The sequence below is a fragment of the Muscardinus avellanarius genome (assembly GCF_963383645.1).
Source record: "Muscardinus avellanarius genome assembly, chromosome: 3".
Taxonomy (NCBI): domain Eukaryota; kingdom Metazoa; phylum Chordata; class Mammalia; order Rodentia; family Gliridae; genus Muscardinus; species Muscardinus avellanarius.
The window spans coordinates 126058858-126073551 of NC_137788.1; the positions used below are offsets into that span (position 1 = coordinate 126058858).

General features: G+C 35.3%; 1 protein-coding gene across 1 annotated transcript in view; it reads right to left on the reverse strand.

Moving 5' to 3' along the window:
* The window catches only part of ICE2 (interactor of little elongation complex ELL subunit 2), a gene marked incomplete at both ends in the record, with an annotated part of 54014 nt that overhangs the window by 35419 nt on the left and 3901 nt on the right, over positions 1 to 14694 (reverse strand). The window contains 2 exons of the mRNA XM_080692149.1: positions 3544 to 3663; positions 5026 to 5287. Coding sequence (XP_080548275.1) covers positions 3544 to 3663; positions 5026 to 5287 — 382 coding nt within the window. The remainder of the gene's footprint in view (positions 1 to 3543; positions 3664 to 5025; positions 5288 to 14694) is intronic.

A 14694-nucleotide genomic window follows, 5' to 3' on the forward strand; every position in this document is an offset into this window, starting at 1 on the left:
CAGCCTCACGGCCGAGGGCGTAACAGCGGCGCCATATTGCCACCAGTGGCAGCAGCAGCGAATTCACTGAGTCCAGTAGCTACATCTGCATACTCAAGAACAGTGAGTCAAATCGCGGGCCACAGAGGAGAAATCCAAGTACTGTACTCCCTGGGACTTGACCCAGTGGGGGAGTGGCGGTGGCAGAGATATCACACCATAGGAGAACGTCCAACCTGGCACCCCCCATAGTCTAAAGCAGCCTCTATCGACTCCCTGGGTCGGAGACTCTGTGATACAACCCAGTAAAGGAGTAGTGGGGACTGAGATACCACAGACTCACGATCCAGAGCACCTTAAGTGAAGTCGCAGTGACCCAAGGGAAGACCAAGAGAAGGCATGAAATCATGGGAAAGATAAATAACAATGGAGCAATGAATGCCCACAACCCCACAACATCAGAACCCAATAAAACAGAAAATCAGGGATTTCTAGAAAATCAAATCAGGAAAATAACTGTAGAAATAATAGAGGTGCTTCGAAAAGAATTCAGAGAGAGCCAAAAAAAGATAAAGGATGCAATTAATGAAGTAAAGGCCTCAATTCAAAGCACAAACAACCGATTAGACCACATGGAGAACAGAATCTCGCTCTTAGACGATGATCATTCCAAAAATGAACGCATAGTTTCTAATCTAGAAAAAAATATCCGACAGCAGGAATCTGACATTGAACAAATATGGGCCCATTTTAAGAGAGCTAACCTAAGAATAATTGGAATAGAGGAGGGAAAAGAAAGTGAAACCAAAGGGATCAACAATCTCTTCAAGGAAGTAATAGCAGAAAATTTTCCAAACATAGAGCAAGAGGTTGATACACAGGTCCAGGAAACTTATAGAACTCCCTTTAGACAGGATCGGAGAAGAGAATCCCCACGCCACATAATTGTCAAAATGACCAATGTGGAAGCCAAGCAGAGAATCTTAAAGGCAACAAAAACAAAGGGCCAACTGACATTCAGAGGCAAACCAATTAGAATCACTCCAGACTTCCCAAACCAAGTCATGAGAGCCAGAAGGGCTTGGAGTAACATATTCCAAACTCTGAAAGAAAACAATTTCCAGCCAAAAATTTCCTACCCAGCAAAACTTTCTATCAAATTAGATGGAGAAATAAGAAGCTTTCATGACAAACAGAAACTGAAGGAATTTATGTCTTCAAAATCAGCACTAGAGAAAATACTGAAAGAGATTAACTACAAAGAAGAAATAGGTAACACACACCAGAACCAGAGAAACAAGATTTTCCATCCAACAGACAACTAAGATTGGTTATCTGTGGAGATTCATTATTTATGTTAGTCTTTTACCTATCTCTAAATTGTATTGTTTGCCTTTATTGTTGTTAATTTTTAGGATGTCTAGTTGGAATATTAATATACCTTCAGATATAGCATTTGGAAATATTTTATCCCATGCTATTAGTAACTTTTAACTCTGTTTACATTGTCTTTGGATATACAATATTTTTTTTATTTTTTAGGGAGATTCTATACTCTTCTGTTGCCTGTGCCATAGAAATCATATCCAAGAAATCACTGCCAATCTCAATGTTGAGAAGTTTTATGACCCAGATTTTCTTCTAAAAGTTTATAGTCTTAAGATTTATATTTAGGTCTTTTATCTATTTTGAGTTAATATTTGTATATGGGATTAGGTAAGGGTCCAATTTTATTCTTTTCCATGTAATTATTATTTTTCTACAATATTTAGTTAAAAGATTATTATTTCCACCACCAAATGTTCGTGGAAACCTTGTCAAAAATAACTTGACAATATAGGAAAGAATTTAGCTAAAGGCTTTTATTTAACTCCAATGGTTTATATATCTGCCTTTAGAACAGTACTACACTTTCAATTATTGTAGCTTTATATAGTTTGAAATCAGAAAATATATATCTTTTAGCTTTGTTCTTTTTCAAGATCGTTTTGGGTATCTAGAGTCCATTTTCCATATTAGGATAGATTTTTTTTTCTGAAAAATAAATATATAAATATATGATAGTCTCACCTAAAAAAATAGAAAAAAAATATTCTCTGGTAAGAAAGAAAGCAAAAAGAAATATTGAAATGTTATCTTTAAGTCACCAAAAGCTTGGTATCAGACAAATGAAACTGTTATGTGAAATTATCATTTTTAATTTTGGATAAAGTGCTATAATATAGATGTCAACCACTAAGCCAAGCATGGGAAGGAGGGATGGGGAGAGATTGGGGTGGGGATCGGGTGGGGCTGACTGGGCGATGTGTGCATGTATGTCAACAAAAGTTTGTATTCCACTATGATGTATGAATACAGTACACCAATAAAATAAATAAATAAAAGTAAAAATAAATAAATAAAATAAAATAAAAAGTTCTCTTAAAAACCCTCATCAACTCCAAATGCAAAATATCTTTGATCCTTATTTATCCTTAGTTATCTTCCACCTCTAATGTTCCCTCCTATGGTAGTCTTCACAAGAATTTGAACATACAAAGGAAAGCAATACATAAAAATTATGTGACAAAAAGATTATTCTGGTTAAGTGATTTAGGCAAATAATTCTTGATAAAACTGTGCTAGATGGTCTACTTCTTTTAACTAAATTTCAATCAATTCAGTACTTTATGGCAAAAGAAAGGGTCAAAGGAAAATCCAAGACAGTTTTTCACTTGTACTCTGATAGATTTCACGTTATGTAAAGTACAGCGGTCACCCTTTATCTGAGGTTTCACTTTCCACAGTTTTAGTTACCTGCTGTAACCAAAGTCAGAGAATTAACAATTTGAAAAAAACTCCAGAAATAAGCAATTCATAAGCTTTAAATTGTACATTGTTTTAAGTAGCATAGTAAAATCGAATGCCACCCTGTTACAGATGGGAATAAGCCCCTTGTCTAATATATCCACACAGTATATGCTACCTGCCCACTAGGCACTCAGCAGCTATCTCAGTTATCAGACCCAGTGTCCTGGTATCGCAGCAGACAGTCAAGAGAAGCATAACGTACATCGTTCACCTTACTCCAGCTCATCATGCAGGTGTTGGATCATTTTCCATCATCAAAAGAAGGGTGAGGACAACAGAGAAAGGTGTTTTAAGTGTGTGTGAGACCATAACTTTCATTACATTAAATTGATAAAGTTGTTCTATTCTACTATTGTTAACTGTTGTAAATCTTACTCTGTGCCTAATTTATAAATTTATTGTAGGCATTTATGTACAGGAAAAACATAGTATGTGTAGGATTCTGCATAATATGCACCTTCTGCCACCCACTGGGAGTCTGAGAACATATTCTCCATGAATGGTGGGGAGACTACTAAGTGTAGTTGAATCATTAAAAATACATGAATATACTATAGTACATAATTTTTAGATATTAATATTTCTACATAAAACTTGTTCTCTAAATTGATAATACTGAAGACTCCCTACGCTTTGTGGAATTATCACAGACTTTATAAAGCATATGCTATTGTCTACCACTTGGCAATTTACAAGAAATATGATTTATTTTACCTCTGTGAAGAGACGGGCATCCTCAGAAATCATGTTATAATCCTGTGCACATTTCTTTGCAGAATTCTGCAAAAACTTTAGGAATTCAGTAACTTCTTCATTCACATGTTTTTTCATTTCCTGATTATAAAAAAGTAGACATGTCTTAGAATAAAATGTTTCACTAAAAAGACAACTACTTTTCAATCACTGCTCTAATAATTTGGATTTTAATTAAAGTATGAAATGCAAAGCAGAAACCACAAAGAAAAAATTAATAAAAATTCTAGGAGGAGGGGTGTGTAGCTCAATGGTAGAGCACAGGCTTGGCACATATGAGGCTCTGGGTTTAATCAGTTAACAAAACCAAAACCAAAAAACTAAATTTTAAAACTCCACAAAAAAAAGTCAGGCATGATGGCACACACTTGTAATCCCAGCGCTTGGGAGGCTGAGACAGGAGGATCACACAGGTTTGAAGCCAGTCTCAGCTACCTAGTGGGGCTCTCAGCAACTTAAGTGAGACCCGGTTTTCAAATAACGTACAAAATAGATCTGGGAATATAGCCCAAAGACAGAAAAATCCCTGGGTTCCACCCCCAGGACCACCCAAAACAACAACAACAAAAAGCTCCACAAAAACAGAAAATATATTTGAAAAAAATTAAAAGACAAGCCAGGTGTGGCGGCGCACGCTTGTAATCCCCAGGCTTGGGAGACAAAGACAGGAGGATCACGTAGGTTCGAAGCCAGCCACGCTGGCTTAAGAGACCCTGTTTCCAAATAAAATATAAGTCTGGGAGTATAGCCCAAAGGTAGAATGGCTTCCAGGAATCCAGGAACCCTAGTACCATCCAAAAAAAAAAAAAAAAAAAAGAAGAAAAAAAAGAAGAAGAAGAAAAGACAAACACTCCAGTAAAAAAAAAAAATGAGTAAACAATATGAATATGCCAAGATACAAAAGAAGTAAAAAATGGCTAATGGATACAGGAAACATACTTAAGTTTCATTAATAATCAATATAAGGTAAATTAAGGCAAAATAAAAATCACCATTTCCCAATATCCAATTAGAGGTAGTGGTAGTAACAAACTTTTTGTAGAAAAATTTATCCAGGTGTAACTGCAGATAAGAGCTTTAAAACATTTTTTATTAGACAATTTCATTTTTGACAATTTATTATAAGAAAGCAAGCACAAATACGAAAATAAATTTTGCTAAAAAGACACTCAGCACAGTATCACTTACTTGAGAATTTGGAATCCACTAACAATATAAAGTCCTATAGTTAGTATTTAAGATAGCTCCAGAGAGATATGCTCTGAGGTAGAGCAAAAAGCCTTAACTATATTTATATAATAGAACCAACAAAACAGTGCTTTGTCAAGTAAATTCTTTACTTTTTAGTTTTTGTGAACATGATTGTACCTAAAATAAAATAAAATAGAATATTTCCTGGTTTTTAATACTTATTTTATTGAAGCTGAACAATATAATACATACCAAATATTGCAAGTATTCATTTTTATTTATCCCAACAGTTTTGGAATTTGCAGAAATCTTTGCATATTTAACCAACAAGTCCACATAACTCCTCTGCTCTCTCTGTGAGAAACGAGAGAAATGAGGATAAGGAACTCTTGGTTTTGGAAGAAGAACCATTCCAACTGTGGTTTTAACTTTTTCCTCTGCTTGAGTTGCTGAACTAACTGTAGGCTCATTTTCTACAGAACTTGCTGAGGCATTCAATTTTTCCCCTATACGTCTGGAAAAAAAAAATACAATTTACAAATATGTGCTTTTCACATGAAGATTACTATCATGAAACTTCATGAATTTCAATCACAAGGAGAATATATCATGATTAAGAAAGTCAATTCTGGATTATTATCTGCCACCTGCATTTTGATGTTTAGTCATTTAGTATAGATTAAGTATTTTGTAGGAAAGAAACACATTGAAAACTTACCTTCAACTACCTGATGAGACATACTTACTACACTAGTTATTCTATCTAGATGGAAGTTTTCCCCCTTTATTGAAAAGGGGGAAATCATTCTTGCCAGTTATATTCATGTTTACATTTTATTACTCTAGTTGTTTTTTCATGCTTATATTTTTCAGTAAGTTCTACCAGTTAATATAGTGAACAAGATAAAAGAACAAGATAAAAACAAGGTCAGAAGCTTGAAGTTGATGAGTTCACCAAGATTGTACATTTTCTGGTTTGCTTTGCTTAGCTCAAGAATAAAAAAGAAATTTCCAACAATTGTATGGAAGCAGAAGAGGTTTTAGAAAAGTTGTATAATCCGCTATAACTCAGGGAAATGTCTCTATGCTTCTTATGGATTCAAAATAAAAATCCTGGCCTATTTATAATAAATTCACTAGAAGAAAATATATTAATTAGCTAGAAATCCTATCAGATTTTTTTATAAAGTGCTACCTCCAATCTTAAAAAAGTGGCCTTATCATCTCGATTAAGGCAAATGACCATAAATTTCTTATCTTGTTCATGTTTCAATCCTTACTATTCAGTTACTGTTATCTCAATTCTCAAAAAGAGGATTTAGAATTTCAACAAAAACCACGTTTTGTCCTCTGCCACTCTAATTTCCACCAGTCATTGTTCCTATGACTTAGCTCCAAATAAAATAATCGACAGAGAAAGAAAAACCAATAAGATGGATGTCTGTTGATTCACTCTATATTCCTCCATGCATTAATATTTGCTGATGTGTACATGTGCTAGCCTGTGCTATGTTCTAGAGGACACAAGGAAGGCTCAACATTGTATAATCCCCGCTCTCCAGACCTTAAGATCTAGTGGGTCAGAGAAGTATATGGGGAAGAAAGAAAAGTAAGTATGTTTATCAATACACTGCTACTATGGAGATCTGAGATTTGCAAATTGAAAGTACCAAATAGTTAGCTAAGAAGAGTGCTAAGGATATAAGGATCAGGGATTAAGAGGGAAAAAGGAAGGGAGGAGACATATGCAGAGTAGTAGTTCTCAATCCTGGGTGTTAATTCCTTCAGAGCATTTTGGAAAACTGTAGGTACAGGTGATTGTTACAAAAGAGAAGTTTAAAAGCATTTAGAGGTGAGGAATATTAGAGGCCTACATTGTGTGACACTCTTCTCTTTGTTTCCGGTCTGGGGTTCTGGTCTGGGGATGGAACTCGGAGGTATTCGACCTCCAAGATACAACCCCTGCCTTATTTTTTATTCTTTATCTTGAGACCCTCCTCTAAGTTGTGGAGGGTCTCACTAAGTACCCAAGGCTGTCTGCAAACCACAATCCTCTGGTCTCAGCCTCCTGAATGCTAGGATTGTAAGTATGAGCCGTCACGCCTGGCAGTGTGTGATACTCTTAAAGGTCCCTTTTCTCAGCTAGGTGTGGTAGAACACACTGAAACCCCAGTACAGTTCATGGCCAGCCTCAGCTACTTAGTGAGACCCTGTTTTAAATAAAGAATAGGGCTAGGGGATGGAGCTTAGAGGTAGAATACCCCTGGGTTCAATCCCCAGTATCGCAACAAAAAAAAAAAAAAAAAAAAAGAAAAGAAAAGAAAAGAAAAGAAAAGAAAAGAAGGTCCCTTTTCATTTATCACATACCCTAGTCTGATATTACTTAACATTGCATTCTGCTCCCTTTTGTCTATGATTCTTTTATGGTTCTTTTCCCTTCTTAGTTCTCTTAAATACAACCTTGTTTTTCTTTTACATCACTTAACTACTCCAGCTTTCTTGACCTTACTCATTTTAACTGGTGCATCTAATCACATCATTATATCCCCTACTGTAATGATAACTATGTATTTACACATTAAATGAATATTATTATGCAAATTATTTCCCTTTTACTTTACATTTATATATTCAGGATATATTATTTTAAGAAATAATGTCTACAGTGGTTGCACATGGTTATAATCCCAGTTCTTGGGAGACTGAGAAAGGAGGATCACAGGCTTGAGGAAAATCTCAGTAAGTAGTGAGACTCTGGTTAACCTAGAAGACCCTGTTTCATAATAAAAATAAAATAGGGCTGGGAGGTGCAGCTCAGAGGTAGAATGCCCTGGGTTCAATCCCCTGTATCACCCCCCCACCAAAAATAATAATATCTACAATAATTATTAGCTATTAATTTCATTTAAGGCTAACAAAGGAGGTCTTTTATTTCTTACAAAATTTTTTATAAAAAAAGTGTAAAGGTTTTGGCCTGATTTGATCTACTAATTTAGATATGCATCTAGACAAAGAGTGAAGTAAGCCCTATCCAAAACCAGCACTGATACGTTTTAAATCAACTTTAAAAGACTAGCTAGAATATAGTAAAAATTCCAAAACTTGAAAACAGTATTTGAGTTTAGCCCCTCCCAAATAAAGTAGACTATTCAAAACCACTCTCTTGGAGCTAAACTAATAATAGAAAACTAATCAAAAGAGCTGATTAGTTAACTGAAAAGAATTTTGGAAATTAAAATTAGGATGCTTAGCTTGGCTCTAAAAACAATACAGGTGAAAAAGACATACTTAAAGTTTCTCCAATAACTGTATAAAAATAAGTACATTTTAGGTTAACAAAATGAATATTAACTGCTGATCTTGGGAGAAATGTATTACAGCAAATTGATTTCTCACTAGAAAATGTCTTGAGAGCTATTCAAACTTAACAGTACTGTGTCCGCAACTCTTAACAATACTGCTTCACAGCTGTCTCTCTGAATAGGAGAACATGTCTGTCCTGTGTCACAAACTGGCAAATTTAATTAAGCTGCTGCAGCAACAAGATGCTGACTCAGATGTGCCAGAGTAGGAATGTCAAGAAATTCTAGCAGTTTAAATTGGCTACATTCAGCAAAGAATGAAATGGCAGCATATCAAGATCATTTCCAAGTGCAGCGCTGTCAAAATCTTCATCAGAGTGCAAAGCAAGAACACCTGGTAGGGTGCCCTATCCACATTACAGCAGTACATTCTATTTCAGCTGATGGTCTGAAGTTTCCTACACTTGTTTTGTCAACCACCCATTCTCTTTTACTTCAATTTCTATTAAAAAAAAAAGGCAGAATCTAAAACTGTTAAGTTTTCTATCTTTGAGTCCACTGGTTTTGTGGCTTCTTTAAAAGTAGTACTTGGAATGGTACTTCTGGCCTCCACCAAGTCTGCCTGTATCTTCTGTTTGATTTTTTTATATTAAATAGGTTAAAATTTCACTTTTTTCTATTTAAAGCTATTTTCACCTTGTTCGATTTATAACTCAGTTCAAATAATTGTTACTAAAATCTCTAATTGTAAATAAAGAAAAATATGAGACCAGCCTTAGCAACTTATATAAAAGCAGGTGTTTAAAGTGGTTATTTCTACATAAATGGCTTATAGGATATTTTAGTTTTCTTGCTTTTCCTTAAATTTTCCAACTATTCTATAACAAATGTAATTTATTGTTGATGCTTCACAGAAGAGTAACACCATACTACCTTTTGTATTGTTTATATGTAAGAACACTATTTTAGTGGTCTTTTCATTTAATAAATATGTATGGAGTACAGAGATTGAGTAAAAAGCCTTTTTTTTCCCTCCAGGTACTAGTGTAGAACCCAGGGGCTTTTCTACCTCCAGGTTATACTCTCAGACCTATTTTATACTTTATTTGGAAACAGGGCCTCACTAAGTAGCTGAGGCTGGCTTCAAACCTTTGTGATCCTCCTGTCTCAGCCTCCCAAACTCTGAGATTACAAGTATGCGCCACCATGCCCAGCAGTAAAAAGCCTTTTTGTAGAAGCTGCGTGTGGTGGCGCATGCTTGTAATCTCAGCATTTGAAGCTAAGACAAGAAGGATTGTTGTTCGAAGACAACCTCAGCTACTTAATGAGGTCCTTTGCATCTTAGTGGGACCCTATTTCAAAATAAAGAATAAAAGGACTTCCGGGAAGATGGCGACTGAGAAAAGCGGGGCTTAAGAGCCCCGCTAACAACTAATCTCCATTACCACAAAATCAGCGCCTTTCATAGCCAGAAAACACCATCACCAGAGAAACAAAAAAAATCACCAGGCTCCAGAGAGAAAGCAGACTGAGAACAGAGCTCAGAGCCACAGAGGAGATACACCGGCCTCACACCCGAGACCGCGGCAGCAGCGCCATACTGCCGGCGGCAGTGGCGACTTCACCGGACAGCTACAGCAAGCCGAGGTGAGCCGCTGCGGAACAGCCAGGCGGGATTTCTCGCCGCAGGTAAAATCTAAAGCTCCCAGTGGCTGAGTTCAGCACACGCTGCAGGGATTAAGAGTGGAAATCAAGAAGAAATACGCCAGCCTCACGGCCGAGGGCATAGCAGCAGCGCCATATTGCCACCGGCGGCAGCAGCAGCGAATTCACTGAGTCCAGTACAGCTACATCTGTGTACTCAAGAACAGTGAGTCAAATTGCGGGCCACAGAGGAGAAATCCCAGTACTGTACTCCCTGGGACTTGACCCAGTGGGGGAGTGGCGGTGGCAGAGATATCACACCATAGAAGAACGTGAAACCTGGCACCCCCCCACAGTCTAAAGCAGCCTCTATCGACTCTCTGGGTCGGAGACTCTGTGATACAAGCCAGTAAAGGAGTAGTGGGGTCTGAGATACTACAGACTCGAGATCCAGAACACCTTAAGTGAAGTCATAGTGACCCAAGGGAAGAACCCAGAGAAGGCACAAACTTCCCAAATCATGGGAAAGATGAATAATACTGGAGCAATGAATGTCCACAACCCCACAACATCAGAACCCGATAAAACAGAAAATCAGGGATTTCTAGAAGATCAAATCAGGAAAATAACTGTAGAAATAATAGAGGTGCTTCAAAAAGAACTCAGAGAGAGCCAAAAAGAGATAAAGGATGCAATTAATGAAGTAAAGGCCTCAATTCAAAGCACAAACAACCGATTAGACCACATGGAGAACAGAATCTCGCTCTTAGAAGATGATCATTACAAAAATGAACGCATAGTTTCTAATCTAGGAAAAAATATCCGACAGCAGGAATCTGACATTGAACAAATATGGGCCCATTTTAAGAGAGCTAACCTAAGAATAATTGGAATAGAGGAGGGAAAAGAAAGTGAAACCAAAGGGATCAACAATCTCTTCAAGGAAGTAATAGCAGAAAATTTTCCAAACATAGAGCAAGAGGTTGATACACAGGTCCAGGAAACTTATAGAACTCCCTTTAGACAGGATCGGAGAAGAGAATCCCCACGCCACATAATTGTCAAAATGACCAATGTGGAAGCCAAGCAGAGAATCTTAAAGGCAACAAAAACAAAGGGCCAACTGACATTCAGAGGCAAACCAATTAGAATCACTCCAGACTTCCCAAACCAAGTCATGAGAGCCAGAAGGGCTTGGAGTAACATATTCCAAACTCTGAAAGAAAACAATTTCCAGCCAAAAATTTCCTACCCAGCAAAACTTTCTATCAAATTAGATGGAGAAATAAGAAGCTTCCATGACAAACAGAAACTGAAGGAATTTATGTCTTCAAAATCAGCACTAGAGAAAATACTGAAAGAGATTAACTACAAAGAAGAAATAGGTAACACACACCAGAACCAGAGAAACAAGATTTTCCATCCAACAGACAACTAAGATTGGTTATCTGTGGAGATTCATTATTTATGTTAGTCTTTTACCTATCTCTAAATTGTATTGTTTGCCTTTATTGTTGTTAATTTTTAGGATTTCTAGTTGGAATATTAATATACCTTCAGATATAGCATTTGGAAATATTTTATCCCATGCTATTAGTAACTATTAACTCTGTTTACATTGTCTTTGGATATACAATTTTTTTTTTTATTTTTTAGGGAGTTTGTATACTCTTCTGTTGCCTGTGCCATTGAAATCATATCCAAGAAATCACTGCCAATTCCAGTGTTGTGAGGTTTTATGACCCAGATTTTCTCCTAAAAGTTTATAGTCTTAAGATTTATATTTAGGTCTTTTATCTATTTTGAGTTAATATTTGTATATGGGATTAGGTAAGGGTCCAACTTTATTCTTTTCCATGTAATTATTATGTTTCAACAATATTTAGTTAAAAGATTATTATTTCCACCACCAAATGTTCATGGAAACCTTGTCAAAAATAACTTGACAATATAGGGAAGAATTTATCTCTAGGCTTGTATTTAACTCCAATGGTTTATATATCTGCCTTTAGAATAGTACTACACTGTTTCAATTATTGTAGCTTTATATGGTTTGAAATCAGAAAATATATATCTTCTAGCTTTGTTCTTTTTCAAGATCGTTTTGGGTATCTAGAGTCCATTTTCCATATTAGGATTGATTTTTTTTTCTGAAAAATAAATATATAAATATATAATAGTTTCACCTAAAAAAATAGAAAAAAATATTCTCTGGTAAGAAAGAAAGTAAAAAGAAATATTGAAATGTTATCTTTAAGTCACCAAAAGCTTGGTATCAGACAAATGAAACTGTTATGTGAGATTATCATTTTTAATTTGGGATAAATTGCTATAATACTAGATGTCAACCACTAAGCCAAGCATGGGAGGGAGGGATGGGGAGAGAATGGGGTGGGGTTTGGGTGGGGGCTGACTGGGCAATGTATGCATGTATGTCTACAAAAGTTTGTATCCCACTATGATGTATGAATACAGTGCACCAATAAAAATAAATAAATAAATAAAATAAAATTACAAATAAAAAATAAATAAATAAATAAAAAATAAAGAATAAAAAATAGGGTTGGGGGTGTAGCTCAGAAGTAGAATGCCCCTGGATTCTATCCCCAGTACCACACACCAAAAAAAGGCCTTTTTGTAGAAGAATAAGAGTTGAATAAATGCCTCTTGCTGTTGAGAACAACATAATTAAAGACATCAATATTTTTCCAACATGTTAGAGAATATAAAAATACAAAATTAGGCCTAATATAAACCTTACCTATCTTTCTGGTATTTCCACCAAAAAAAAAAGTTGTAAATAATAGAGCCTGAAAATCACATCCTTACTATAACAATACTTAATAAAATTTAAGGTTAGGAAAAGTCTGGAAAAATATAACACTACACTGCCTTGTGTTTTTTTAATACTATAAACTAAATTATACTAAAAATTATTTTGTATAATATAGAAATCTAAAGAAAAACAAGCATATTCTAAGGAAAAAAAAACTTAGGAGTTTGGTATACTCAACTGCCAATAAGATGTCCTCTTATACAAAACTAGCCTGTAATCCATCCCTAACATATGGTGAACAAAACCGGACTTGAAAGGACCATTAAAATCATTAAATAGTGACAGGATGAAGACGACTAATATCATATAACTAATATATTATTTTTTAACTATAAAGTCAAAAAATGGTAAGATTTTGCCAGGCATGGTGGTGCACGTCTGTAATACCCGCGCTTGGGAGGCAGAGACAGGAGGATCGCGCAGGTTCAAAGCCAGCTGAGCTGGCTTAAGAGACCCTGTTTCCAAATAAAAAAGTATTAAATAGGTCTGGGAGTGTAGCCCAGATTTAGAAGGGTTTCCAGGAACCCCAGTACCACCAACAAAAAAAAAAAAAGGTAAGATTTTTAATTAATAAAAGATAAACATATGTTCTCTAATCCCAGAACACTAGAATTTATAGGCATTCTTTGATTCAAATAAACAAAGAAAATTTCCTGATTGATAAATTTTGTATAGTTGATACAAGTGGAATAAAAGAAATAATTTTTAAGAAGTATCCAGATACTCATACATCTATTTTCTTAACTTCCTAAAACTAACATCAGAGAGAACATTAAAAGTCACTTATTTTGTTTGTTTTTAATAGTGATCAGGCAATAGCTATCAAAATATATGTATATATATCCTCCCTTATAAGTATTCATCATACCTATACAAGTGTATGTATAAAAAGATACTCTAATAGTAAAAGGATGAAAATAAGCTAAAGGGAGTTTCACCAGAGGTTAATGTATGTGTGCATTACAATACTCATACACCTGTTACAGGCTAAATCAATTCCACAGATATAGCACTAATCTTAAGAGGTTCTGATTCAAACACTGGGTTGAGAATGCAAAATCGGTTTTTCTTAAAAACTCAAGTCTGATGAGTGGACTGTGAGAAGCTTGGAGGTGAAAATGGCAAGAGTCTGAGAAATATCACAGCAAATGAATACTGAGAAGAAGGAAACTCTGGAGTAGGGTAGCTCCATAGTTAAGAGCTCGTTGATACTTGTGAGAAAAGCAGTTTAGTAGGGTAATGAGGGTGGAAGGCAGTTAGAATGGAATGTTCAGTGGAAAACATGTGCAGTGAGATACACAGCGAATGGAAGCTCTTTTACACTGTTCTAAAATTCATTCTGCCAATCTGCCTTTGATTAGGAAGTTAACCCATTTACATTTAAAACAATTGTTGATAAGGAAGGACTTACTACTATTATTTTGTTTTCTGTATGCCTTAAATCTCTTTTGTTTCTCATTTTTCCTAGTAAGCATGAACAAGTCTTTAAGTACAAATGAGGAAAGAGGTAAAAAAAAGAAACTAGGAAGTTCAGAGATTTCTTAAAACATAAGAAAAAATTTGAGCATATTCTAATATTGATCAAGATGACTGAGAATGGGAGAAAACAAAGTTACAAGAAAAAGAGAAGGTAACAGAATACTGAGAAGGCTGGAGAAGATGAGGAGATATACCTACTTCATTATAAAAAGAAAAAGGATGAAAGTAAATGCTGAACTCCCACAGAGAAGCTTCCTAGTTGTGCATCTGCTGGTTTCCAGATCAATCCACAATACAATAAAAAAGTCAATCAAAAATAAAAGAGCTACTATATGCAGATAAGCAGTAGAAAGTGAAAATTATCACTAGTCATTTTCATACCAGGAAAGAACAAAAAAAAAACTTTGGCAACTTGGCAGTATTAAAATATAAAATGTATGTACTGTCTGACTAAACAATTAAATTTTTGTGGGTTTATCTTATAGAAATAACTACAAAAAGTCCACCAATATATTGTTTATAATTACATAAGAGGAATACATTTTGCATCATAGAACTAACTAAAATAAATTAAAAGTATATCTATATAATAAACTAATCTGAAACCTTTAAGACTGGAAAATGCTGGATGTGGTGGTGCATGCTTGTAATCCCATTAGT